We start from the raw sequence: 22,120 nt of genomic DNA, 5'->3' as shown, positions 1-22,120 counted from the left end.
ATGTCCATGTCTCCCAATGACCTTTTCTCAAAATCCACCTGTCTGATCATTTTTTCTCCCTCCAGTCACTCATAATGGCCATCATCCATCATTGTAGTCATTGTCTTAATCTTGACTCCCTATTTTCAGCATTCAGTTTTAATGTATTTATAAATAATGCACATGCTGCCATTGATTAGGACTGTATCCTATTACTGCACTGTTACAGCTGATCCTAACTACAGGTAAATTGCTGACAGCATCTCCCACTTGCATACTTCTTGGCTGAGTCAGGAGTGGATATTGGGCCCAAGTCCTATTATCTACCATGGCTGTTTTATTCAATAAGTGAATCTTTTGGAAAAGAGCACCAGGTGATCTTTATTCCCTTTCATATTATAATTGGTTCTAGCGACCAAGGCTTTATGAATTCAATATATGAAGCTGCCTTTATAGATTATTGGTGAGCCACTGTTGTAACAGTTAATTTGGTGCCTTATGCTGTGAGAAAACTTGACTGTGAAAGTCACTAAAAAAAAAATAATCATGTGCCATCTTTTCCAGCCTTGCTCAAGCTGATAGTAGAGCAGCTCACATTGTCATCCAAGTTTCTACTAAAATCTAGTTGCCTTTGACATCTGGACAGGGTAGCTTGTTCTCTGGTTCATTCTGAGCCTCTGTGTTCTCATAGACCCATTGTGATGAGACAGCAAATTCTCCCTGCCTCAGCTCTGATTGCTCTTTTTCTTTGAATGGAGGGCCGGATAAAGGTAGAAGCTGATGTTACGCATTGACTTCAGCAGCAAAGATGGCTTAAGAAATGCTGTTCTTGGCCACATGTTCCAAAATCAGGTTGCAACTTGCTGTCCCCGCTGTCCCACAAATGAGCTCTTTGTGGGACAGAAGATTTTTGTAGCCCACGCCATAATTTTGCTGCTTTCCCATGTAGCCCCGCTAGCAGTTTCTTGGCATAATGAAAGGGTTGGTGAGGTGCAACTTGAGCGTGAGGGAAAGGCACAAGGCAAACTCCTGGCTGCTGAAGCCACTGCAGCTCCAGGTTAACCTCAGTACTGGTGGAGACTGGTTTGTTTCCTCTGGAGGTAGGGACTGACACTTTTCCAGAAGCCCAATTCCCCACTTGTAAAGATTAGATATTTGTCGCAATGTATTTAGAGGTGCTAACCAAATGGGGCATCCTACTGTGCAAGGCATTATTTAAATGTGTAAGAAGAGAGAGCTCCTACCCAGGGAGATTATGGTCTGAACGTGTCAAGGTAGAAGAAGGTGTTATTACTGATAATGTACTGAGATGCAGAAAAGCGGTCTGACTTGTTTGTCCAAAGTCCGTCGGTGAGACAAAGATGGAAGTCAGAGCTCTGAGCTTTCTTGTTCAAGTGCTTTCATTGCCTTCCCCTTTTTCAGGGTCTGGTCAGTGGTTTGGAGGTACTTATATATTTTGGGGGTTTTTATTATAAGTGGACTTTCGATCTGCTTCTAGTCAGTGGCTGATTTCATGTGAATTAAGTGTCCTTTGCTGTGTATGGTCAGGGTCAGAAATATATATGCAAATAAACCCATCAAATATAAATATACCATGGATTAGACATGGTCAGTAAAGTCAGAAATGCAGACATATATTAAAACTAGAACTTAAGAGACTCAACATTTAGTTGAAACTGTAGAGCTTCTCCCTTCTGAGCTCCTGGTATGGTTAGGCTGCTAGGCAGGGCACAGCCCCCCTTGTGTTGTTTTTGGAGGGCCCATCCAAGGGTGGATTTATGTCCTTGTCCTATGCTGGGCTACTTGTCTGAAATTTGTTCTTGCCTCAGATTAAACACTAGAAAAAGCTGAATAGGATTTTGTTTTGCTCGGTGGGGTTTCATTGCAAACATTCTTGGGTTGTGTGAGATATTCCAGAAAGTGTTTCCAAGCTTTTTGTATCCTGTCATGCCCTGGGGAATATTTTCCAAAAACTTGTCCAGGAGTGTTTAATCATAGGAGGGGCTCCACCCTTGAGCTGTACAGAGCCTGGTGTGTGCTGGGACTGAGGGGTTTATAGGAAGTATATTGAAACCTCCACCCAATGTGTGTGTGTTCCAGTTTGCCTGGAAAACTGAAATTCATGTAGTCCAATACTGAAGTCTTGGTAACCTGTGGCATTGTTTTCTATGGCTATTGTCCTGACAGCTTGGCTAATTACATCCTATATAACAAAACTTATCCTTGTGGTTCTGTTTTATTTGCTTGCTCATCCTGGCTGTCACACTAGGACCGGTGTCGTCCCATAAATTCTTTATGTACATCGTGTGGTTTTGAAGGCGATTTGGTAATAACACATTTCTTTCAGTTTTTCAGCAGAACAAGAGGTGCTTCTTTCTCATGGGAGAGCTCCCTGTGGAAGAGTCAAAGGAAGGAAGCTCTTCCAGAGTTCATTTTGCCATGGTGGAGTAGGTCTTGAGGCAGAGGAAGACCCTTTTTAATGCATAAAGTAGCAGGAAGTTCATGGATTTGAAACTAAAGGCCTACTTTAACACCATACATAATGAACTCTGCAAGGTATTAAGTCTCCTTAATTCCCACTGAAGTCATAGTAAATCCCATGAAACATGAAAGCTGGGCACAGTAGCATAATCTCAACTTTGCGACATCAGAGCTAACAACCAAAATAATTGACTGCAGCCTGCAGAGACTGTTTTTGGAATAACTGTTAGCAGTTACACTTTCAAAATGGCCTCAATCCAGCTTTCCCAATTTTTCTCGCAAGAATTCTGCCCACAGTTCATTATACTTGAAAACTTGCTGGTGCATGCTGAGAAAGGATAACTTTTTCTGAAAGCGCAGCCTGTCATTTTTAGCATTGTCACAAGGAGCTGCTGTAAGAGGGTTGAAGGATTAGCGCTCATCTTGAGCTTAGATTTTCTCTGAGGATCCTCTAAGGCAAACCTTATCTTTGCTGAGATCATCCCTTCTCTAGGAGCTGAGTAATCGCCTTGTGCTTCTATCACATTGGTAGCACAGTAATGTGTGATGCACTTGTAGCCAGAGTAATTCAGTGTGATACAAGCCGTGGCTTCAAATGGCAAATATGCTGATCATGACTTAAGGTCAAAGATCTACAGTCAGTCCATCTATTGCTAAGGGCAGGATAGAAGGAATAAATAAATGCCTTGCCTGGTTTGGTGGCACGATAGAAATTGTGACACCTCTGGAGCACACTGGCATGATGACAACTGCACATCATCCTGCAGGGCTTTGGCTTCACAGTGCAGAAAGGACATCTTGCACTGACCTGGCACTGCACTAAAAAAATGTTGTCCGTAGCACCATTGGTGTCATGCCCATAGTGTGGTGTTCAGCAGCAGATTGGATCTTGTCGGGATGATGCTTCTCAGTCTTACAAAAGCTTCCCACCCCCAACGCATAAGAGTTTCTCTTTGGGCCTCCCATTTGGGGTTTTGTTTGGAAGTAATGACATACCTTCTCATGGCTTATAGTTGGATTTCTGCACATGTACACAGCTGCTTGCTGTCTAAAGACGTGTTCCTAAAAATATTTGTGCACAGATTTTTATGCTTAGGGCCGGGGACCAATATACTTCTTGGAGTTGTTTCTTTTGCTTTTGACAAAAATCTCACATCCACTTCCTCCCCTTTCTTTCTGTTATGCTGCGCACATCTTCTGCAACCATGCTGTGTCTATCAGTTATATTTCTTTGACTGGCAGAGTTATACACCTAGACTTCTCATTATAGGCTTAGCATAGATAGATGTAGCGAAGAATCCAAGAAACCACTCTTCTTTCTATGGTAGCACTATTCCCCATAAGATTTCTCTCTTTTGTGATCTTCTGGCCAGAGTATGCATGTTCCAAGCTGCAAAGTTCACAGGTCTTTAGCCCATGCTTGTCCAATCCTGCTACCACCTAATGGTAAGGTTTGGGTAAAACTCAGCTGTGGGAAGTGAAATCGCACGTATTCCTGGCTGGCAAATGGTAAAAGGCACGTGCCTCACTGAGGAACTTGAATGATAATGGCTATTTGAGGGCCATAAACTGAGTTTGGGAAGACATCAGCTGAAGTGATTTTTAAATTAAGTTAAAGCTTCAGGTTACATCTTTAGGTCAGGGAAGAAGGAAAGAAAAGCTCCTCTTCCCTGGAGCTGTACTGCTACAACTGCAGAAATGATGCTGAGAAGAGCTGCTATTCTGAACTGCCATTCTGAAGTGTCACTCCAAGCCAATTTCTGTCCAGTTTTAGAATTCAATAAAATATTTGCTAGGGTGTGGGTTAAATGAAACAAAGTGAGGAAGGGCAGATTACATTTTCCACTTGTGACGGTGAGCATAATTTGAAAGGCCAGTGTATATATACGCACAACTCCCTAATACCACATTTGTGGAAACAAAGACTGGGAGAAGAGTATTGCCTTCATGCCACTATTGCCTTCAGTGTATGCTGTTGTAAATACACTAGACAGCTGTGGTGTGCAGTGAAGAATTTCAAACGATTCAGCTGGAACTAAGAGTAGTAGTACTCTACCAAACAGACCAATAATCTCTTCTGCTTACTTTAAGACATGGAATTTATTAATGGAAAATACATTCCAACACCTCACATGTTTATAGAACACAGCACAAACACATACTTTCTTTCATTGTGGCATCTTCTATTCCATAGTATTATGTAAACCCAGATGAAAGTCAAGCCTTGCAACACTCCAGTGGCAGATGTTGCCACTGTTGCTTTTCAGGTAGGGAAGCAGAGGTGCAGGTGAAGTCAGGAGCTTCCACCGGGAGGCATGGGGCAGGGGTGAGAATAGTAGTCAAATCACTTATTCATAGTATTGCATTTAACCATAGAAATCCCTTTCCTCAAAGGATAATGCTACAGTTCTGTTGAGCACGCTTGTAAAATCTCTGCCGCCCAGGGATTATGGGCTTGGGAGGGCTCAGGTTCTTAGGAGGGCTAATTCCCTGCGAGCATTTCAAACTCCCCTTGCTGCACTTCACACTCGGTTGTGAAACTGGAGAGAAGCGTGGGCCCCCTCTGCACCAGGTGTTGCTTGGCTGAAGCAGATGAATAAACCACAACTTATCACTTATTAATCAGAAAGATTTAAAGTATTCAGTGCTTCTGGAAAACAATCATATGCCCAGTGGGAATTCTTTATAATGTATGGTATTCTGTGGGGTATCTTTATGGTCTATTGAGTCAGAGTCAAGAAATGTAAGGAATTAAGGAGCTTCACCTATGGATACTACATGGTCAGTTTATTGAGGGGTTTTGCTGGCAGCATACATGCCTCAAATACAGATTTTTATTGTTTGTTCAAGCCAACAGAACCTCATGGTGGGACTATTGCATTAGTTTGGGCTACACTAGTTGACAAAAAGCCCAACTGACAGTGTTCATCATGAACCTTGTTAGCTCTCTTCTTCCTTCTGTATTTCTGTTCCATCTTCAGAAGGGAAAACAGAATATCTACTTCCTGTTGAGAAATTACTTTGGTAATTTTATGCAACTGGGGAGATGGAGAAAAGCTGCAGTTGGTGGTATAAGCACCACGAGTACACATCACTTTTTGGCAAACTGGGTATAAAGTCGGAGTTAAAAAAATAGTTAGCATCCTGCATCTTTTCTATGGCTGCTTGTGACATCAAACACTTAGCAGTAATAAGCGCATAAATACTACACAGACCATCGTTTTAAGCCTATTAAAGCCTTCTGTTTATTATGTACCCGTCAGTGGTCTCACCATAATTTCTATGAAGGGATCGTCTCAGTGCCTCCATCAAAAATGCAGTTTACTCAGCAGAATTTTCTGCGGAAATCTGTAGGCTGTTTGGAAATCCATATTTACGCCTTTAACAATTGGATGTCAAATCCTGCCCTAGAGATCCTGTAATGGAAAGCCAGACTCAGATGTCAGGTAGGCTTTTCAAAGCTGTCCGGGCCCTGGAGTTTGCAGTAGGGAACAGATAAGGAAATGCAGCCAGTCTGTTTATATGAAGAAGGATTTTTTCTTATTCAAAATAGTTAAATCTATATTTTGATTTCAAACCTATTGTAATATTTGAAGAACTTCATTCTGTAAGATCAGCCCAATAAAACACTGAAAGAAACTCCATAAGATCCTACAGGTACCCATGTTATGCCTTCAGTTCCTATTAAAATTTAATCTAATGGTGAGACAAAAGCTTCTTCCTCTAGCAATGACTGACTTTTTTTCAGTGCATCCTCAAGTGCTCAGCAGCCTGAGTCATTTCAGACTAGACAGCTACATTCCCTTAGGGATACTGTTTTACAGTCTCATTCTAGTAATAACTCTTCTAGCATCCATCAGATTTGCAGGCCCAAAAGAAGATCCTACAAATCCTTTAAAGTGCTCTTAAAACCTTAGATAGGTAGGATCCTGTAAATTACAGACAGAGCTTGAAACTAGTTTTGGATGGGGTAGGGAAGGGCTTTTTTGTGAATTACTAACAAGACTGTAACCCTTCTCTACCATGTCTAAATTTGGATTTAATGTATTTTTGGTTGGTACCAGTCATATAAAAGCAAGCAGTGGTATTTGGTGTAGTGTTTTATCTCAGCTGCCACTAGGTCTGTCCTCTAATAAACCACTGACACTATTACAAAGCATATTTGTTATGCCTGCTAGATTTATCAAAGCTACTTTTGGTAGAGACTGTTCAGTACCAGATTTTCATTATTTTTCAGGCATGACACAGAAGGTACTTTGTGGATGAATGTTGATATCCTCTTGGCAGGGGATGACAGACTGAAGCAGTAGCTAGATCCGTAAAGATGGAGAGGAGCCTGGCAAATTTACAAAATAATTTAGGTGATTAAATGAATTTGATGTTTAGGAGCTTTTAGACAGCTTAGTTGCATCTTCAGGTACCTAAATACCTTTATAACTCTCAACTTTTTTAACCCCTGGTTCATGTGACTGAGTGGTAGTATGTATTTGCCGATACAAGCTATGGCTGACTTGTTACTTTGGGGAAATACTAGTCATATTTTTAAAAAGCATAAATATAAAATTAGACAAAATGTTTTAATAACAAGCTGTCATGGAAGTGATAATGAAAACAATTATTAATGATTTACGTGATTAATGGGGGGAGATGTATTGTGTCTGTTTTTCAGCAGTCTTATGGTAATAACTGTAGAATTAAACTGGTGTTCATTTCTTTCAAAAGGGGAGAGCTACGTCTGCTCATCTGATAACTTCTTCAAGAAGGTGGAATACACCAAGAATGTCAATCCCAACTGGTCTGTCAATGTGAAAACATCTGCCAACCAGAAAGCACCTCAGTCTCTGGCCAGCAGCAACAGCGCTCAGGCAAAGGAGAACAAAGATTTTGTGCGTCCCAAGCTGGTAACTATCATCCGCAGTGGGGTGAAGCCCCGGAAGGCAGTCCGTGTGCTCTTGAACAAGAAGACTGCTCATTCGTTTGAGCAAGTTCTCACCGATATCACTGAAGCTATAAAACTGGAGACGGGAGTGGTCAAAAAGCTGTATACCTTGGATGGGAAACAGGTAGGAGATTTTGCAGATGTTATGTCTTTTTCTTTCTCTTATCTTGAGGCTTTGCTGACTCAGAACAATTTTTGAAGCCTAAAATTAACCTGAGATGATCGCTGCCATCTGTTCTCTTAGAAGTCAGACTTCTCATGCCAGTGGTTAAGTTACTAAATTTTCACTGATATTAATATCAAGTAAAGAATGTAGCCAACCGTCTGAGTGAAACAGATGCTCCATCCTGCACGCCAGCGTGCAGTGCGTGTCTTCCGGACTAGCTAAATAAGTAGCATGGGGAGTTCGGCTCACAGCCACCAGTTGATTTGGCTCTGAAGTAATTGCAAGAACTCTTGAGCTTTGGATTCACTAAGTGAAAATGTGTTGCTTGACTTTCCTTGCCCTCAGATGAAGGCTTGCTAAGATAAAGTAATTGATCCAAGCATGCTCTTCTGGCTAGCTCAGTAATTAGCAGGAAAAGCATGGAACCGTGTTGCATTTTCTTGTCTAAATGCATGAAGAGATAACATGCAGAAAAGGATTTGGGTCAAAAATATTTAGTGGGTCATCATAATGTGCTTCATGTCTACATTTTCCTGGAACTGAAGGAAACATCTGTCTCTTGTTAGCAGCTACACATAGCAGCTGTATCTATGAAAACCCTTAAAGGAATGTGGAGGATAACTTTGGGGACTGGGAAGAGCTAGATTCTTCAAGGACAATTCTGAGCTTGATTTAACAGTTCTGTGTCTTCTGTAACTGAGGGATGATCTTATTTTTGTCACTATTTTTCTTGCTTCAGATTCTGGAGTGAGGCAACACAGCTCTTGTGTGGGGGCTGGATGCTGGCTGTTCTAGGGATTGATGCTATTGCTTTAAATTAACTCTCTTCCCTATCTTTTGAGAAAATTATTCAAATACTGGCTCTTGAAATACTATGCCAACCCTGGGCAATGAGCCCAACTAACATGCAGGCTTTACATATGAAAATGTTCATCCTTCTAACCCCAAATATAGGCTTATAAAGTGTCCTGCACAGTCCGGGTGCAGTGTCTGGGAGCTGAAAGTAGCATGTCACTCTAACCTGTCTGATAGTCTTGCTTTGTCCCAGCCTCTGTATTCTGCACATTAGTGGCTGCTTCTAGCTTCAGATATACAAAAATCTCATCTGCCTGTCAAAGCTTTTCTTTCCACTTGTCTCAGCCCAGCACTTTTTCTTCATAAGATGTGTAATTTATACACAAGTGGGTGACTTTCCAGATAGACTGTCCATAGTTAGAGCAGTGTGCTGTAAATAAGCAGTGATACAGGGAGTGATGTACTGAAAACCTTGGAAGTGGCTGGGGGAAGAGGAAGGAGAGAGTCAAATGATCTGTCCTCACTGAGGAAATCATACATAGGCACAGGACCACAGAATCACAGCAGCTTTACAAAGGGTTTAATAGATGGATATGGCCTGAAAGCAGTTGCCTACTCTTGCTGACACAGAGTCCTGTTGCTCTCACAGTTGTGAATGAGGATCTTAATCTGAACCTGTAAATTGCCTCAGTTCTTTGAGAAGTGCCAGCATTTTGTAGGTGAGATGTTGTTTTGGATGGTGTGCAGAAATAGGGATGCCCCGTGAGCTTCCATCAAACTGTTCTCTGCTCCACCTTTTAGCTGGTAACAGGAGTAAGTGGTGTTTCCCCTTCCACCTCTGACTGGAGAGCAAGACCAAATCAGCCCATAAACTGAACTGAGTTTGTGGCCTGGTGACTGTACCCGCCTGTGAAATTGTGTTAATTCCTAAGTGGGGATTTGGGAAATGCTGCTTGCTCTCAAATTACAGATTGCCTAGAGTAGTGCTGCTGTGGGGTAGACTGCAACCTGTTGTTGGAGTGGCTGCCTTGCATGGGGCTGCAACCGAGCAAGGGGCACAAAGGTCTGTGTAATTTAGCAATTCCTACTGTAAACTGTTGTCCATAGCAGACACCACATAATACATGACTCTTCTTGAATCAAAAAATAAAAAGCAACCTTGTTTTCTTCACGTCAGGCTCTGATAGCTGTACAGTGCCTGGTGCCTTAATTCAGCACTGTTTTGACTGGGCAACCTTCACCATCATTTTTTGTTGCAGAAATGTGATTTCAGTAAAGTCTGAGTAAAGATATCACATTTAACTTGTTTTGCTGGCTTTATAATTCACCATTTTATGAAATTTGATATTTCATTGTGTGTTAGAGACACTACGGGGAGCTTCACTGCATGCAAATGCACATGCAGTATTGCAATTACTAAAATGAGTGCGATTTTGTAATTTGACAATAATGGAATGTTTGATATTTGTTTGTGGCACTAGTTACTGTTGAAGCTTCCTGAAGAGCAAACCTGGTTCACCAAGGCTTTGTTTTTATTGGAAGGTTTCCTTCAATGTTTGTTTTTTTAATCTACGTTTATTGGAAATTTTCCACCTATGTGTGTTCTTAGTGTTGAAGCTAGAGCTAGAAGCTTCTGCTGTGGGTGCAGTGTTTGCTGTTAAGGTTTCTGTGACATACTGCTCCATAAAATTAGACCTTCTGACATGATATTAGAGCTTTTTGCATGTCTGATTCTGACATTAGAAAGAGATTCTTGAATGCCTAATTTTGACAAAGAGTACTTTATTTTCAGGAGAAAATATTAATGCAAAAACGCAAGCTGCTCAAAGCTGAAATACTGACAAGAATCCTGACAGTCTGTCTCTTTGAGTGTCATCAGAGGCACGTTACTCCCTCTGTTGTGAAATGATAAAATTTACAAAGGGAACGTACAAAGGAAAATCATCCTTCCTCAGTCCATGAGCTGTAACTTAATGAGGGGAGATGATTATTTTATTTATAGGCATTTCCTGGTGTTCATCAGTAGAGTAATCAAGATGCTTCAGAAGTACAGACAGTAGTGGCAATGATAGAGTGGTGTGTAAATAATTACATTTCTATGCACTACAGAGCTGCTGCATTTGGAGTGAGAAAGCAGTTAATTGAGAGCTGGATGGGGTGTGTTTGAATAAATGTGACACTCAAAACAACAGTGAGGCTAGTTTTTTTTCGGGTAATTTTGTTTCTTTTTATGTCTTGCCTTGTCTGTAGAAATATGGCCCATTTGAAACTTGCTAAATGAGCATCTTGTGTTTAAGTAGTTTCTTTATCTTGGTCTTGTACATAGTTCTAATGCCTTGTGCCTTGTCTGTCTGTACTCAAGATCCTTCCCTCCTTGGAGTGTATCATCACCTCTTGATGGACACCCCAGAACTCAAAAGGGGTTTCGAATTGTTGACCAAAAATAAGTCATGACAGAGAATCACAATAGGGATTTAACTTTTGAACTTTCATGACCATATAGGAAATGGTATAGGACAAAGAATTCAGTGCATTAAACAAACACTAGATTGGATCAAATTCAGCACTTGGTTTTATGATTACAACCGCTGTTGTGTTGAGATGTGTAATATATGTAATTAACATATACATATCCAGGATTGAATTTGATCTGATCTGTGGATCATGTTGGAAAACAGTTGTTTTGGTAGATTCTTTCTCTTTTTTTAAAGTCTTAGTTATATCCAGTGTCCCAAATAAGTCTGGATTCCTGGGAGCATTGGCTGCTTTATAAACACATGATGACAATTGCTGCCTCATGTCGTTAATAAACCAAATTAGAAAACAGAATCTGAGACTGTGGATGAAGTTGCATTCAGATATTTTGAATGCAATAGTCTCAGCTAGACTTTGCAAATGTTGTATAGATTTACTGTCCTATTTGTGCTTGAGCTTCTTTCTCACCATGGTATACAATAAGTAGGTGCTTTTCTGGAAAAGCGGAGTCTGTTTCATTGCTGACAGCCCAATGCCCATCTTCTGCTTTCTGCACCTTGCTTTGCGAGTAGTGTCTGTCTGCATTCATTCCTGCTTTTAAGAAGTGACGTGTAAAAGCTAATGTCTTCTGTATGTACTGAACTTCTCTTTTCCTGTGCTGTCTTGTATTCCAAAGTCTGTGAGTTGTTCAGCAAGTACATGAAAAGAGGTAGTAACAAAAATTAGTCCCTTTTTTTTTGTGATTGGCTGAGTGGATGATACTCTGAAGTGACTAGAAATTCATCAGGCATGTTCAGTTGTGCTTCAGCATTAAGATATTTTCTGTGGTATGGAATTCCTTCTGCTTTTTCTCCAGCTGACGTATTGCCATGTCTTCATTAACTAAATATCCCATTCTGTGACCCATCAATTAGCATCACCAAATAAGCAGAATAAGGTGCTGTTCAGAGGGGAGAGAGCTTGTACGCTTCAGTTTCACATAGATATAGATATTCTCGTCAACAAGCAGGGAACTGTATGCATTTTTAGCCATGATAACATGCAATGATCTCTTCTGAACTTTGAAGTCTTCAAGCACAGGGAGAATGTGCTATTCATTGGCTTTTATGTAGCCTAGACAAAGTGCTTCTGTTCCATCTGAGTGTTAGCTGTCTCATCAGATGAAATTACATACATTTTCATATGTCAGGGCATTTGTGACTGTGCTTCCAAAAGAATTTCTAGTCTTAATAAAATGGTCCCCTCTAGCAGTCTTTGCTTTGATAAGGATTTCATGCGGCAGGTGATGAGTGAAGTTCATCTTTCTGTTTGCAAAGCTGATGCAAATGCCTAGGAGGCCAGCCCACCTCTCCTGTCCAGAGAAGAAGTTGCCATTTCATCTTAGATGACTTGCATTGAGGAAGGGCAGCAGCCACAAAGGGAGAAGCAGGATGACTAAGCTCACAACAGGTTAAAGGTTGGGTCTTCGGGACCAAAGCCATCAAAGTAGCTGATAAAGCAGCTCCTAGCACTGCACTACTACTAAAAAGCTACCTTAGATGCATCCATACAAGTTGCACTGGAGAAACCAACCAAACTTTGGAGCTGTTGCACTGATTTTAAGCTGGTATTTGGAAACAAACTAGTAAAAAATTCATTGCTCAAGTGTCAATGCTAGCCGTGGACCAAACTCTGCCAGGATAGTGTAGCTCTGTTGATTATATTAATGAAGTTGTATCAATGTGACATAGAACAAGGTTTGTACCAAAATATACAAATGCCTTTAACGGCTGTAATCTGTATTTGATGCTCAAGAAGAAGGTGAATACCTCCACGACGTACCTAGTAACATCTGAAAGATCAGAGGGAAAATATTCCCTCTAGAGGCCTGGAGATAGTTAACTTACACCCTGAGGCATGAGGTTCAAGGTTACAAAGCAAGCAAATTGGTTTGCGTTATTACACATGTTGAGGGGTAGGATGTCAGAAACTCCTCATCCTTCTGAGACTAGATAATTGACTGCCCTTTTGGATACTGAAAAACTGCACTGAAGTAACCCCAGAATAAAGCAGTTTCTTGCACTTGTGTAAAGCTGGGATCTAGCCCCAAAGCAAATGGGAGGGAAGAGCAGGAGATGGGTGCAAGTGTGTTTTGCATCCTGCAAACTACAGCAGGCAGTGCTAACAGGGGAGAGGCAAGTCCCATCTTCCCTCCCTGCTGCATAAAGCTGGAACAATAAAACTGTATCTGTTTTGCATCTTTTTCTCAGTCCTTTCTTCTCAGTGCTTCTTGTTAACTGCTGAGATTTGGCAGGCCTTGCATAAATCTCCCATTTTGATACCAAGAGGACAGGTCTGGATCGCAAGCGCTAGCAGAGGAATTGTGCAGGCAGGGTCTTTGCCCATAGCTGCCTCCCTCAATAGATCGCTCGGGGTGAGGATTAACTCCCAGCTTCACTCCTCATTGCTTTTGCAGACTACTCTGATTTAGGGTGTTGCATGAGATTATTCCTCTCTAGCAACCATGTGTCATGCAAGGAAGGTTAGTAATAATGTATGGGCTGAAGAACTTCTGAACCCAAGTCACTTATACTGCCAGACAACACAGCCTAGTTCTCTACCTTTAGGGAGCTCTTAGTCTAAGCTGGAAATTCAGCATTGCCTGATTCATGCAATGACTAGACACTAACACAGACAAAACCAATTAGTCTGCAGGTATCCCTTAAGGATTTTATCATTCGCTAGAATGAATAAGCCAAGCTTCCATGAATGTGTGTCTAAGTACTTATGATGAAATATTCAGAAGACTTTCTGAGATGTTATTCATAAGCCTTATGCTTATTAATTTCTGTTTACTTAGGTCTGTGGGCCACAGAATCTGGGTGAAAAGGGGCCTATCTGGAACACTGTAAATCCTAATTCCTGCACTTACTAGAGCAGAAGCAGTCTGATCTCAGCAGCTAAAGTCTTGATCGAGTCTGTTCTCCTATGAGCATTGAGACTGACCTGGCTGCCATCAGTGAGGTCTCTAATCAGCTCCCCAAGGCATGTGCAGAGCAAGGGGAGACAGCAGAGGAGACCATCATCTTGCAAACTTTGGTGGATTTTTGCCATTGCTTTGCCTCAGCCTCAGGTTCTGGAGGAGCTGTCATGCTCCTGCCTGCCATACAGCAGGGCTTTGGTGCTGTGTATTCATCGGCATTTTGTTGTTATGCAAATTCTGGCTAAAGCTGTGGCGTATCTATTGTCCTCTCAAGGCAGTGAGGCTCCAAGACCAGAAGTAGGCTCCAGAGTTGCACTGCTGCTTGCTGAAAATTGTTGATTTTCTAGAAACACAAGCCTTGCTAGTAGACATGTACTGACCAAGATCCATGTGAACACCTGCTACTCGTGTCACAGATGGCAGGCTGTCAAAATTATTGAAAAATGCAGTCAGATCTGACCTGGTGGCCTAGAGGTACGTGGCCCCTATTACTGAATCCTGGTGCTATTCACACCCCAAAAGAGATGTATGCTAAAAATTCAGTCCTCACTAGCATCTTTATTTTGGCAGTTCTTTCTGTCATACAGAGTGACACGTTCCCTTTTCACTCTGAATCCCAGGAGAGAAGATGATTATTCACTGTAGTGCCAGAGGGTTTATCTAGGAATAAATGGGCTGAAAATGAGCAAGGGAAATCAGGCTGAGTATCAGGAGCTGAGACAGGCGAAGAAAGCCTTGTAGTTTTTTCCATTGTTGGTTTGTGTTGTCACATGAAACTAAGTTTCTGTTTCCTTTTTGGTGCTCAGGTAGAAATCCCACCTGTGTGAATGGGAGTCCTTCCTGCTCTGAGAGGGAGCAGGTTACGCTGAATGTATTCTGAGCAAGTGTCTACCTCAATGCATGGACTCTAGTAAACGTCTTATTTCTTTTGATCACATAGGATAATCAAAAACATGTCTTTTCCCTGTTTGAAATGGGGAAATGCCTTGCTTATTCTGGTGCACCGGGGTCCTTAGTCTTAGGCTGTAAGTGGCATCACATATAGTATGTTTGCTCACATCTCCCTACCTGTGGTAGCTCACAGAGTGTGTGAATACTCCTCTGAGCTCACCCAGTGTGAGACACCTTGAGAATCTGATGGCGGTTGGTGCCATATTCCACATCTTGTTGCAAGTTCCACCTCTTCTTGTCTGCCTGAAACCACTGCTTCCCTTGCCTTCTCAGCTCTTACTGGCCTTTGATCAAAAGGCTGTTTTCGCTCAGTAGCAGGTAAGTTATGACACAGCTCGTGCATACACTTCTCTTTAGGCAGAGCTTGCACTAGATGTGGGTAAAGGCATACGGCCTAATAACAGAGGCTGGTAAGAAATAGTGCGATAGAACCATCATCCAGCACAACAGTATTTCCTTTCTTGTCCCTGAAACTGCACACGGAACTGAACCAGTGATTATTATTTTTTGTATGTAGTATGTGCATCTTGATGGAGCTTAAGTGTTAAGGAAATGAATCCATGTTGCAACGGGCCCAGACTGAGTGTGAGAGGTTGTCAAAAGTCTCCTCATCGTGTCTTTTGAACGTGATGCCAGTGCCATTCAAAGGTCTCTGTATGGGACAGTAAGGGAACAAGGGATAGCTTTGCTCATGTGCAGAGGATGACAGCTTCCATCCACCCTCAGGTCTGCCAGGGATGACAAAAGATATTGGCACAGAACTGTGTGTAATAAAAGTATGTCTAAAGGAGTTGAGGAGAAAAAAAGTTGGATCCAGTCCATCCAGATTTTCAGAATTGGCTAAGGTAGGCCTGCATATGTGGGGAAGCGCAAAGACAAGCCATGAAAGCTGAGGGCTATTCCAACTTGTGTTCAGGGCTTCTCAGGCTGTGGCAAATTGATTAGCATACAGAGCTGGAATTGGAGGCCTGCTCCTGGAGATTTGCTTAGCTCTGAATTCAAACTGAATAGGGAAAAATAAGCAAGGCTAATAACTAGAGCATTCCCTGCTCCAAGCCATGACACACCCTCTCCCCCATGAACACACAGCCACTCCTTTCTGAATTAATAGACATAGTTCTAGTTTCCTGGTTAACAGCAAGCAGGGTGTGTATGAGTATATGCATGTGTATTTATCTCATAAATACATTTTACTAAGTATTGCAGAACACAACTCTGCATCTCAACTTGCTGTCTAAACAGTCTAAACTCTCCTTTTAGTTAAAGGATCCCAGGGACTATTGTGCTCTGACAGTCATATCCTCAAGTGGTGTAATTGTTTTTTCTTCCCTTACTCTGATAAACCAAAGGCATTTTACTGGAGTTTTTAACTGCACTTTGAAAATGTTTGCTTACTTTTAAATTATTCTTTGAGATAAATGCAAATCTCATTGTCATTAACAGTTTTTAAATTATCCACATAATCTAAACTAAATAGGAAATTTGGATGTGTTGGCTCATGATGCTTTTCTCTCATTTTTTATCTTGAAAAATACTTTAGATCATGGATTTTTCAACTAGAGTAGGTGTAAGATATAGCCTGCTTTTTACTAATTATTTTTTCTTTTTTTCCCCAAATGGGGGACTTGGTTATGAACAGAATGGACAAAAACCAGACATGGGGAAGATGAGATAATATGCACCATTCATTAGAAGGATTTTTCCAGGGGATTTTGCTTCGGTCAGAATTGGCGTGAGAGGTCAGTCCTCCAGGTCTGAGCTCTGTTATCTGGAGGACAATGAACACAAGGAGCTTTACTGGCTCCACAGGAATAATTATGCAGCCAGTGAGCCTGCAGGGCAGCAGGGGAGAGCAGGACTCCAGGCTCCTTCCTTGCACTCCCCTGCCCTCACCATCTGCTCTGTGCCGCTTATCTGGTACTCGGTCCCCTGCGGCTGCCAAGGCCCCACAGCTCTGGTTCTGCTACTGCCTCGCTGTGGACATCGCTCCCTGGTTGTGATGGACCAGTTCAAGCCACCACATGAGACGCCTAGCCATGCTAACTGTGCTACTGGGAGAACAGCTTATGGCTACAGATGTCTGTCTTTTATTTGGGTTCTCTGAACAGGAAAGAATAATTGGTTTAGGAAAGCACCTTGTGGTGCGTGCATGCTTCTGTGAAAGAAGCATTTCTTCAAGCTATTGCTGTACCCCTGTGCTTTTGACATATTCTCTTGTGCCCTTCCTCACTCCCTCATGCCCATAATGTTGCCGAAAGAGGAACAGAGAGGCTGAGTATGGTGACTAAAGGGTGTACCTCTTCTCTGTATGTCTGGTGGTGAAAAATACACTAGGAAACTCAGCTTCTGTACTAGATAAATCAACTGAAATGAAAGTTAAAATGGTGAAATACACAACATGGCATAACAAGGTATGAACAAACATAACTTCCACAATAAAAACGTTCACCTTGATGTTCTATTATTCTATACTAATCAAATAAAATCACGGATAGCACAGAGCCAGTGGACATTTGGACTTCAAAATATCATGAGGAAAGGCTCCTTCAAGAACTTATTAAGGAACCTGAAGTAGTGATTAGATGGGCAAATACTATCACAGATGGGAAACAGGTTTAGAAGAAGAAAGCAGGGTAGAAATAACTTTTTATCAGAGTAAAAATTAAGTATCAAGATACAAGTGGTGTTTACTGTTGTCTTGAGTGATCTGGAGGTGGAAGTACTTGGTGAAGACAATGAAAGAATTATTGTAATAAAGAAAGTTGGGAGACAAGCGAGAGACTGAGATGAACAGGCAGTGTAATGGATGATCATAAGTGCAAAGCAGCACACACTGGTAGAAAGTACTCTTATACTGACCTTTTAAATTAAAAATAACTATTCTGCAAAGAGGATTGGTCTTGAGGCAGGCTAGTAAAAAATATCTTAGCACAGAATCAAAACAACATGCTAAACCATATGGCATGTATTCAAAATTCAGACAGAAAGGAACAGCTTTTTAAAATACTGCTGTATTCCATTTACCCTTCCACTTCACCTCTCCACATTCACAAATGTGTCATTCACAAATGTGTCTCAGAATATGGAAGAAAGAAGTTTCTCCAGTGACTGTGCTGCACTGCAGTCCTCTGCAACTCTCCCATCTTCTTCTGAAGCGGCTAGAAGGGGTAGGGTAACTCATGCACGTGCTTGGTAAACTCTTTTGTTAATACAGTGTGTTGTAACTGGGACTTTGGTGAAACACAAAGCACGTTACAAATGATCAGAGTGTGTATACTATGGAGTGTTTAGTGCTAAATCACCCAGGCTTACGTGGCTCTCCACAGCTGCTAAGTCTTGGTATGGTTTTGTGCCTGCAAGTATGAAACTGGGAGTTTGCCTGTGGCTGGGGTATTGATATGACCCAGCATGCAATAAGTTAACTTCCTTTGGTCCAAGGTGTCTAGTTATGCAAAGACGATGAGACAAGCTATAGCTGTAGCTCTATAGATGGGGAATACCTTAACTTTCTATAGACAGGTGACACGTCATCCCACTGCATGGTGGAACATTTGAAATGAGTTTGTCAGAACTGCGTGGAGTGATCCTAGTCGTTACATTAGGGGCACAAAATAGGGTGCTTGTAAAAGTCTTGTTCTTAATGTATATGTACTCGTCCATTCTTCAGTCAGGTGTGTTGTATAGCCATTAACTCAGGATTTGTAACTTCTGTCAACCACTTCTTTGATATGTCTAACTTTTGCACTGTCTTTATATCTACAAAACTGTATCATTGGAGTGGAGAGAAAAATTACATCCTTCACCCTTCTTCCATGCCACTTAGTCTTTACAAGAGCCTGTGAAGTATTTTAACAATGGAAACAAGTAAAAATGCAGTGCAGCCATTTCAACTTTGTCAAGAATTTTAAACCTAGCTGATAAATTATTTGGGGACAAATGCTGAAAAGCATTTGCAGAGAAGCAAAAATCTGTTTGAAACCTTAAACCTGAGCAGCCTTCCATCATGGAGCTCAGCTCTCCAGAAAGGCAGTAAGAGGACTAAACTTCCCTTTCTCAAATGTGCACATATCAGGAACCTTATCAACTGCTGGCAGGCTGCAGGATTACATGTAAATTAAGTGTATCAAAGAGTTGAGTTAGCCAACATTAGGAGCTAAGAATGTTATTCTTGCCTACTTGAAAGCCCTTCATAATGGATTAGAAACAAGAACTTACATCTCTTAATACCAGCTGAAAATGGAGGCATCTTTTTGCTTCTAGTGAATTTTAATACTTTGAGAGTAAATGGTACTGGGGATCTCCTTCATTTTAGGCAACCCTAGTCACAGAAGGTTGCAAAATGATGCATACGTTTCACAATCAAAATGAAAGCCATAAGACTGGCTGAATTTTGTATAAGAGTCTCAATAGAGTTGTTGGCGAATGTTATTTTTAGCACTGTAAAGCAACAGAGATCTTTACAAACTTGGCATTTCTTGCAGTTTTAAAATGGAGAACAGCTTTTGAAATGTCTGCTTTTCCTTGAATTTTTATCCATATCATGAGCTTCTTCATAAAGTTTTTGCACTGCTCTTGGCAGCAGGTAGCGATCTAGTGCCAAACAGTGCAGAATTGCTCCATTTTACTGTTTCTGCAGAATTCTTTTTCTTCCAGAAAATAGATGCTGGAAAAAATGCCATCTGATCCTGACATTCATTGTCTGGGTTGTTTCCAGCTGCACGTGTGAAGTGTTCACTTTAGTGTAAAATGGACAGTAAACAAGGAAAAATAAAGTTGGGCTGAAAGTGAATACACTGAGCACTAATTTACAGGTCTCGTAATATTTAATACTGCTGAAAACCAGCTTGTTTTCTTCTAATAAGCATAGCCCACCAAAGACTTACTTTCTCTCAAAAACAGAAGGAGGCAGTTGCTACTGGAAATATCTTATGTCACAGATGAGAGGCAGTGTGCTTCAGGTATTCAAGCAGCAAGAGTGGGTCTCAGGGCTCCTGGCATGAATCCCAGATTCAGCTGCAGTGTGTGACCCAGGTTAAGGCAATTAATTTGGCATTTCCAGACAGGTGTGCCTTGACACATTTAAACTCATAGGGGGGTTGAAAGGAGTTTGTCAATTTGTCTTTGATGTTTAAGTTTGAAAAGTTCTCACACATCTTTGTCTTAGCTGTTTTTTGGTAAAACAGAAGATGACTCACTTGTAAGACTTACTTGTACTGCTGAGAGCTGGAGGGATGGTGTAGGTCAGGGATGATATCAGTCAGGGTTTCTCAACCCTTTTTTTTCAAAGGACTGCCTAGATTCTGTAGGAAGAATGCCTATTACCCATTTCTAACAGTTTCCTAACAGCTAACATTGCTATACCAATCAGTAAAACATAGAGCACAGTTTGAATGTTCATTTACCTCTCCATTTTTTTCCCCTCCCGTTTTATTCATTTCCTGCTTGTGTGCATGGGGATTTGCCTGTTTGCTTTGCTTTCCTTGCCATATTGTTTCAATTATCAATCTTTTTTCACCTCCACTTGACTTATATGTGGGCTTGACTGGGACAATATAGTCATTCTGGCAGCTGCATTGTGGGCCACCTTCTGCTGCTTTTTGGACCACCAGCTAAGATTGATGAAGAATACTAAGTCTCAATAGCATCATAACAGACTCAATCCCTCGTCTTTTCATTGCATCCAGATATCGCATACAGGATACCTGGGTTTAGTACTCTAAGGGTCTGGCTTCTAAAACAACATAAGTGTCCGGGTTCTGCCCCCTCAGCGGGTGAAATCCATTGAGAGTGATCTCTTCTTGTATCTGGTGCCATATTTAGGCAGGAGACAAAGCGGAGATTGATTCAGTCCCAACCTTCACATGTGCTTCCTTTCCATAAGTCATGCTTTCACTTCTTTTTTGTAGTCTGGCAGCTGCAAGGGCTGGTTGCTTGGTGACGCTCTCAGCAGCACAAAGAGCTCTCAGCTGGGAGGCCAGGTCTGTCGGCCACAAACAGCTGGGATAATTTTATTTGTCTTTCTCTTGTTCCTGTTAATTGCAGGGAGCTGAATCAAAGTCGACATAATAGAAAAGAGAGCACCGGCAGATACTATTTATGGCTTCTTTAACATCTACCTTTTTCTCCCTGAGTCAGGGAAGTGACAGCATGCGCTAGAAGTGGCCTGTTATTTCAGAAATGCAGGAATAAAATTAAAAGGTATGGTTTCCCCTTCTGGTTCAGGCAGGCTCTTACCATGTCCTATATAAAAGCAACATGTGAGACTGCGTTTTGGATTTATGAATAATTGTTCCTTAGTCCGACGTGTGACTGCCTGCCTGTTCATTCTTTGTAATCATATGCTGTGCATATGCAGGTCACGTCTATGAAATACCTATTGATGACCTTTCTTCTACCTCAGAAGGATACACCACTCCTCAGATTTTGTGCAAGATAAAAACAACTAATAACTTCCAGAGGTGAAAGTGTTGTGATTTAATGATCTGGACGCAGGCCTTGGTTTTATGAACTCCTGGTTTCTCATTTCTGCTTCTATGTAGGCTATGTCATCCTAAGTTATTTGGTGTTTCAGCTGATTTCTACTTAGTAGCAGGCTGGCTGGACCTAGGCGCAAGAAGGTACAGAGGAAAAGGTGACAGGGACATCAGTGCTGCTCAGCTTGTGCTTCTGGAGTAGCAGGACTTCTCAAGCTAGTGCCAGCAATCAGCCATGTGTCGGGTCTCACTGAGTGCTGCCAAGCGCTGAGCATGCCAACTCAGATGCATCAAAGCCTTTAAGCACATGAATAGCTTCCTGCAAGTTAGCTTGTGTGGAGATGCTTTGCAGAGGTTGAGGAGCAGTGTTAAGTGCTAACAGAGGAAAGGTGAAGAAGCTGGCCATGCCTGAAACTGGTCTCTTCTTATTAATGCCATTATATTTAATAGTGACCAGTGACTACATTCCTAAATTACTGAAGCTGTAAGCTCTGTTTTTGCAGGACTTTTTTCTTATTTCAGGTATAAATCATAATATATTGATTCTAGTCAGTTGTTAATTTTATGCTTTTGGGTAGCTTAATTATGCAAGGTGCTATGCAGTAACCTAACAAGTAAACTCTAACACTGAATTTTAACAGTTCACTGATGAAATGCACAGTAATGTGGATAAACTGATATATGAATATACTAAAGGATCTGCTGTTAAACTCAGAACCAGAAAGTGTTATTGGTTTGTGCATTTTATTCCCTGATCAAAAGCCCTGAAGTACCAAGAAATAAAACTACCTTTTGAGAGTTTGGGCCGCTCTGTTCCTAGGGCTAAAGTCAAGGAAGATTGAAGAATGTGAACTGAAGTGGAAATGTACCTGCTTAACACAGTGTTAAATCTAGCATGC

At 41.4% G+C, this 22,120-nt stretch overlaps 1 protein-coding gene across 1 annotated transcript in view; it reads left to right on the top strand.

Annotated features, from left to right (window-relative positions):
* DCX (doublecortin) overlaps positions 1-22,120 on the top strand; it is a 75,002-nt gene that overhangs the window by 5,507 nt on the left and 47,375 nt on the right. The window contains exon 3 of the mRNA XM_010569034.1: positions 7,183-7,523. Within this exon, the coding sequence (XP_010567336.1) occupies positions 7,183-7,523 (341 nt within the window). The remainder of the gene's footprint in view (positions 1-7,182; positions 7,524-22,120) is intronic.

Source organism: Haliaeetus leucocephalus, unplaced genomic scaffold (assembly GCF_000737465.1).
Source record: "Haliaeetus leucocephalus isolate CR32 unplaced genomic scaffold, Haliaeetus_leucocephalus-4.0 Scaffold262, whole genome shotgun sequence".
NCBI lineage: Eukaryota > Metazoa > Chordata > Aves > Accipitriformes > Accipitridae > Haliaeetus > Haliaeetus leucocephalus.
Note: the sequence above shows the minus strand (reverse complement) of the source record. Positions and strands in the feature narration are given on the sequence as shown.